General features: G+C 43.7%; 1 protein-coding gene across 1 annotated transcript; it reads left to right on the forward strand.

The window, feature by feature from the left end:
- Positions 1-3,722: 3,722 nt before the first annotated feature.
- LOC136638603 (olfactory receptor 6V1-like) lies at positions 3,723-4,676 on the forward strand. Its single transcript, XM_066612639.1, has one exon. It carries the CDS (start codon positions 3,723-3,725, stop codon positions 4,674-4,676), a length of 954 nt encoding a protein of 317 aa, XP_066468736.1.
- Positions 4,677-7,343: the final 2,667 nt, after the last annotated feature.

A 7,343-nucleotide genomic window follows, 5' to 3' on the forward strand; every position in this document is an offset into this window, starting at 1 on the left:
AATAGACCCAGTAGGATAAGTGTCCCATGTTACTGCTACTATGAGTCACAAAGGTCTTCTAATGCCACCTGTGTAGCTTTTTAGTCTCCTGGGAGCATAAGATGGGCTACAAACAGAAGTCTGATTACAAAAATACTTTACTTGGCTACACAGCCCTTTGAATCATGAACAAAAGCATCAGGCATAGAGGATATCTAGAAGGGCAAAATAACAGACACTTTGTACCCCTTTCTCCTTTTTTAGACTTAGCATGTGAGGTGAAAGCATGCTTTTCTTATATTATATATATACACACACGCATGCCATTGATATTGAAGATATCAAAATGTGTAGAATTTCAAACGCTTTCTCAGTCTGGATCTGCTTCTAAGCTGCTGGTCTCATTCCACCAACTATGCTGGAATTCTTCCATTTCAAATCTTGTGTGCTTTCTCAAGATTCTCAGCACCGTAAGTAATTCCATGGGGTCCCCCTCATATACTTATTGCACTGAAAACAATCCTGTGGATCCTCTAGTCCTGATACAAGAAGATATGCTATTCTCCTATAATAGGGATGGCCAGCAGGAGGTTTGTGGGTCAGAGCTAGGCCCTGCAGCAATTTTGTCTGCCCCTCCCCCCAACAAAATTTGAATGATGTGAGAATAAATCAGCATCCAAAAGGAAAATAAATTGACTTTCAAAAATTATGTGTAAGTCCACACTATAATCACTCTGTGTTTCATATGTGATGCCTTGGTCTGAGACTTTTAAGGCCTGGCTATCTGATGGGATTGACTTGTCCAGCTTCTACACCACATTTTGAAAAAACACCTTTGAACATTGGCTAGCTCTGAAATAAAGAACCTCCAGCATGTGCTAAGTTTTACTTTTCCTGACTGAAGAAACTTCACAGAAAATTCTATAGTTGCCTTGGGCAGTTTATTCCACTGCTGAGCTGCTTTTATAGTTAAGAAATTTCCCCTAATGCAGTGTTTCTCAAACTGTGGGCCGGGACCCACTAGGTGGGTCGTAAGCCAATTTCAGGTGGGTCCCCATTCAGTTCAATGTTTTATTTTTAATATATTAGACTTGATGCTACCGTGGTATGTGACTGCATTTGAGGAAATGTTATAGATCTGTAACATTTTAACAGACTGCTCTGTATATGCTTTTAACAATGATAGTAAATGGGACTTACTCCTGGGTAAGTGCGAGTAGAATTACAGCCTAGGACTGTAAAAATTTTTCCTGCTTGGTGGGTCCTGACAGATTCTCATTCTAAAAAATGGGTCCTGGTGCTAAAAGTGTGAGAACCACTGCCGTAATGTATAACCAAAATCGGCTTTCTGGAGTTTAAACTCAGTGCTTCTTTTTTCAGTCACTGTTGGAATGGAATGAAGAATTCCTTAGCCTCTTTCAGTACAGTAGAATAATCTCAGACTGTTGCTCCATGTGATCTGTTCTCTCAGCTAAGCATCCAGCTCCTTTAGTTTTTCCTCATACAATTTGTCTTCTGTATCCCTCCCTTTTTTATGTTTTGTTAAAATAATGTCATGCAACAGTCACAGGGCAAACATATTTAATTATAAGCATGTAAAATATACAATTAGAAATTACTGCTTTACGGGTAAAACATTGGAACACACCCTGAGCAAAGTGCTTCCTCTTGTTGGGATTGTCTGCTTGGCATATTAAAATTTTGCTTTCAAAATTAACACTGAATCTGTGCGATTGCACCCATTGTGCACACCAATAATTTTGTTTCTGGCTTCTGCAAAATTAGTTTAAAATAAAAAGCAGGGAAACTGTAATGAAGGATCATTAAATACAAGATTATTGAATAAAGGTTTGTTGAGTTGAGTACAAGATTATTGTATTTTTATTATGTGTTTTATTGTTTTGATTGGAATTTATTATAGTGTAAGATGTCTTGGGTGCCCCATTGCAGGCAGGGGAAAGGTAGGAGAGAAATTGTTAAAAAAATGCTGATGTGTGTATGTAAGACTAGAAAATAACAGCTCTCCATAGTCCACTGGCTGTTTAGCATTATATATTTAGTATCTCGAATACTGTGGTGACTTCCATAAAAGGAAATATCTACAAAAATAGGAGGTAGCCACATTGATCTATTAGAGAAAAAAAAATCTAAATATCAGGTTTGGGTAAAATATTGCAAAGTAGTGCAATAGCTTTTGAGTGCTGTGGGCTGGATGGTATGCAAAATATTTGGGGAGAAGAGACACAAACTAAGCAGGGCATGGGGAAGAAACCCAATGTGTGCTCTTTGTAACAGTCAAGAGGTTTTATCTACTCATCATTGTCTGGGCATCATCCAATTAACACTCGAGACAACACACATGGGAGAAAGGGCCACTTTATTGGCATTTTAATACAGAAAGGAGGCTGAGACCTGCAGTTGCAGGGGCAGTGAAAACCCCTGTGTGGTGCGGAGGTGGGACCACTGGGCGGCCCCAGAACCAAATCTGTCCCCCAGGCTGGATGTGTACCTGACTCCAAGCTGCGCCCCGTTCTTGGGCGACGCAGCTCATCCAGGTCTGTCCCATAAAGGGAAGGCAGCCGGACCACAGCCTGCACCGCCTCGAGCCGCTGAGCCTCTGAGAAGGACCCCCGCGGTCCCGGCCAGGGCCCCAGTCAATGTCCTTGTGCCGCTGAGCCCCTGAGGACTGCTATGGGGTTTTGCCCTGCCTATGCTGTCTGAAGGTGCACTCCAAAGTCCCAAGCATGCCTCTAACGCACCAACTGCCAATATAAAGTGACCCATTATATTTATGGGATATAAATGGCAGTCTGGGGTAGGCAAAAAAACTGCCTGTCGTCATCCAATCTTGACAAGCAGCAAAACGGCCCCAAACGGCGACCAGAAAAACTCAGACTGTGTAACGGGGTGGGTGTCTGCTCAGTGCCCGCGAGCAAAGAAGGAAGGGGGCTGCTGCTGTGTCCTTAAAATACCCCTGCTCCCCCCAGTCACAGCCCTCCACCAATCCCCTAAGGGGAAGGGGCTTGCGTGTTCCAGCCAGGCCATACAAACTCCGATCTCCCTGCTTGTAATTGGGCGATCGGAATTACATTCGTCTCTGCTAGGTACAATGCAGATTTCACTTAGTTACATACCCCACTATTCATTTTTCATGCAAACATGAAGAGATCACCTTTTTCCTCTTCATGCCCCACTTTTTCGGCTGAAGGACTGCATCAGATATCTGGCACAATGTCGAGCGCAGGAAAAAGAATTAAATGAAAAGTTTAAATAAATGCATTAGAGAGGGAACTTAGATGAATGAATGGGCTCAAATGTCCAGGATTTCTCCAAGCACCAACTCAGCCCTAGAAATAAAGCACACACTTAAATGTACTCCCATTCCCCCACCCCACAAATGCAGCTCTGATTGTATTTGGTCAACTGGGCCAGAGGCTCTCAGGGGATCAGAGGCTGGCCATGGGCCAGATAGAGCTTCGCCGCAGGCCACATTTGGCCCCCAGGCCGGGGTTTGGAGACCCCTCATGTAGAACATAGCACAACACAACAAAGATTTGTTATTTCTACTACCTCTTGTTCAATCCTCCATTATTTTTTTACATGATTTAAAGACTTCGTGACAGGGCTAGATCAGCCTCAATTATCTGTGCAAGAAGAAACATATGATGTTGCTGTTCAACAGTCTAACAGAAACTAATTTACTTATCTTGTCCTCCAGAGAGAAGTGTGGAAGAAGGTGGATGATGGGAAACTACACGCGCCCCGTGGAATTTGTCTTGATTGGATTCTCAACTATGAGGGCATTGCAGAATGTTCTACTTGCACCGTGTCTAGTGCTCTATCTGTTGATGATAGCTGGGAATGCTACCATTGTTGCCATGATTTGTTTAGATTCCCGGCTTCATACCCCCATGTACTTTTTCCTGTGCAACTTTTCCTTGGTAGAGATGCTGGTTACATCCACTGTAGTCCCCAGGATGCTGACAGACCTAGTGGCTGAGAAGAACACCATCTCCTTTGGAGGATGCCTGGTCCAATTTTATTTCTACTTTTCCCTGGGCACCACAGCATTCCTTCTACTGGCTGCGATGTCAATTGACCGCTATGTGGCCATTTGCCATCCCCTGCGCTACTCCACCATCCTAAGCAACAGTATCTGTATCCAGCTTGTCTTTGGATCGTGGGCATTGTCCTTCTTTTCTATGATTCCACCCACAATTTTCAGGGCTATGCTGCCATTTTGCAATTCCAATCAGATTGACCATTTCTTCTGTGACAATGCACCCTTGCTCCAGCTCTCCTGTTCAGGTACCCGCCTCATTGAGCTCTGGGATTTCCTTCTTGCAGTTCTTTTTATTTTAAGTTCTTTTTTAGTTACAATAGTATCCTATACTGCAATCATCTCCACCATTCTGAGAATCCCATCAGCTTCTGGACGTCAGAAGGCTTTCTCCACCTGTGCTTCACACTTCATTGTGGTGGTCATTGGTTATGGCACTACCATCTTCATTTACGTGAGGCCAAGCAAAAACTACTCTACAGACATGAACAAAATGGTGGCCCTGCTGACATCTGTACTGACCCCATTTCTAAATCCATACATCTTCACGTTGAGGAATGAGAAAGTCAAAGAGGTCTTCAGAGACTGGATGGAGCATTTAAGAGGTGCACAGAGAACAGAACCGAGACTGGGGTGAGCTTAAGAATTGCTTTTCTGGATCAGAAAAAGGTCCATCTAGTCTAGCACTCTGCTTCAGGCTTTTGGGTGCTCAAGGCAGTCAATGCTAAATACTATTTCAAAATAATGAGGAAATGGTAGACATCAAGAACTATTAAAGAACAAGAGACCATTAGGAAACCATGCTAAGATGGCATTAAAAAGTGAGTTTGAATAATATTGTGAAACCACATCCATCTGGAAGATTCACCAACTGGACACAGAAATCTAACAGCCCCTAGAGAAGAAACCTCATTCAACTAAATGGACTTAAGTTCCGAGTATACCTACACACTTGCCTGTAGGAATGGACTCTACGCAAAGGGCTCATAATCTAGAGACCAATATTTGTATTCTTGCTTCAGTCCAGTGGCATAGCTAAGGGCATGTTGGGGGGTAGCAACTGCATCTGGTAACAAACTTTAGGGGGGACAACATCCTGAGCTTGACACTAGTGGTCAAAATCATGGAAACCTTGGTATTTTTAAATCATCATGTTATATACCTTTCAGTGTGGAATTTAATGCAGACTGCAATGAAATAAACCGTGCTGAAATATATCTGCTCTCTCAATAAGTTATAACCAAAAAACCAGAAAATAAAAACACAACTGCATTGTGTAACAAAAACTGGATTTCTTAACTCAAAACTAACCAATGAGAGTGATTGTTCCAAGAGTTAATTAGGTGTTATCACGATTCTGGAGGGAACCAATAAGATATTAATATGGGGGGAGGCAGCACAGCAAGTGAGCGGTGAGCTGCTGGGGGGAGGAGGCAAATTTTCCCTGATTTTCACTTTTCAAAAGCCCAAGCATGACATCACTTCCAGGGCATGATTTTGAGCTTGGCACTGGGCTACACGATCATTAGCTATGCTACTGCTTCAATCACTCTCCATTCGGGTGTATGTCAGATTCCCACTTTTGCAACATTCACATCTCTGCCAATCCTGCCATGTAACCTGCCATGATTGTACCCATCAGCTGGCACCAGGAAAGGTGTTGGTCTCTCTGCTGCATTCCCCTTGAGAACCTCCGTGTTGGGCTTTGCACCCTGACATGGAGGATATGATCTGGCAGAGCAGGGCTCCGCTGTCCCACCACCCTGGGCAGTCAGAACCCTGCCCTGCCCTTCCTCCCCTTCCCCCACCCCAGAACATCTTGACCCCACCCCAAATGCCCTCTCTGACACTCAGAGTTCTTACCTTCCTCCATTGGGCCCAGTGTCAACTGGCACAGGGCCGGCACTCCCTCCTCATAGGTAAATGTACTTTACAGCACATTTACAACACCCAGAGACAGCGCGGAGCTCAGCACTGGAGCTGGAGTGCCATAGGATTGGACCCCCCCCCATCTCCCTAGTCTCTTCCTTAGCCTCTGTGCTGCCCACTATCTGAGGGCATTTCTATTTCTTTTCCTAGCTCTTCCTGTTCCTCCTTCTCTTCCACAGAAAAACATTGAGTTGTCTCCCCCCCCCCACAGCCTTTCCTCCCCACCCTATTGAGCAGAGCTTTCTCTCTTTCTAGCTTGCTTTTTAAATCTCAGCTAGTCATGTACAAAGCCAAGGATTCTACCTTCTGACAGTTCTTTTGAAGTGCATTGATTTCTATAACTTTTTCTGCTTGCTTTTGTGGCTTCCACATGATCGACTGCTTTTCAACACACTTCTGACACTGAAATCAATTCCCCAATCAACTTTATTTTAGTTATTCTTGACCCTGTGTGTTCCTTCAACCCCTCAAATGCCAATACACAGTGCAGGTGCACCACTGTCTATAGTTAAAGAGCGATCACAAGTGTATGTCAGGAAGCATTTGCATGTTAATGCACATGTAGTAAGGCACTGGTTCCCAACCTGGGGTACGTGTACCCCCAGAGGTACTTGCCAGGACCTTCAGGGTATTCAAAAAAGAATTGAATAATGGCAGGAAAGGTAGGTCTGTATTAGAATGCTTTGTGGAGCTGGCAAGGCAGGAAGGAAGGCAGCTAGCTGGCTGCTAAAGCCCCAACAACTGCTAGTTTTTGGTCATCAATTCGTGTATTAACAGACATGAATCAGTAGTTGAAAACATAAACTTGAAATAACAGCAACTGGTATATTAATTATAAACATTTTGCTAATATGAGGGGTACAATTTATGAAAATGGGCTGCCAAGGTTTTTGCAAGTGAAAAAAAAAGGGAACCACTGTCCTAGAGCACATGTGGTAAAAGAACAAAGGAGATATTTTTGTCACTGATCTGGTTTCAAAGTGACAGATGAGCAAAGTGAACAGCCATATACATTACCAGATGTGTTTGCTCAAATGTGCATGAGGGTGTATGCACAATACCGACTCTCTATCCCTTTTCGCTTTCCCACATGTACCCATTTATACTACTCAGGTGCAATAGCCATTGTCAAATGCCACAGGCATAATCAACTCCTTGCCACAGGATGTGGTGCTGGCGTCTAGCCTAGACACCTTTAAAAGGGGATTGGACAAGTTTCTGGAGGAAAAATCCATTATGGGGTACAAGCCATGATGTGTATGCACAACCTCCTGATTTTAGAAATGGGTTATGTCAGAAAGCCAGATGTAAGGGAGGGCACCAGGATGAGGTCTCTTGTTATCTGGTGTGCTCCCTGGGGCATTTGGTGGGCTGC

Source organism: Tiliqua scincoides, chromosome 2 (genome assembly GCF_035046505.1).
Source record: "Tiliqua scincoides isolate rTilSci1 chromosome 2, rTilSci1.hap2, whole genome shotgun sequence".
Lineage (NCBI taxonomy): Eukaryota > Metazoa > Chordata > Lepidosauria > Squamata > Scincidae > Tiliqua > Tiliqua scincoides.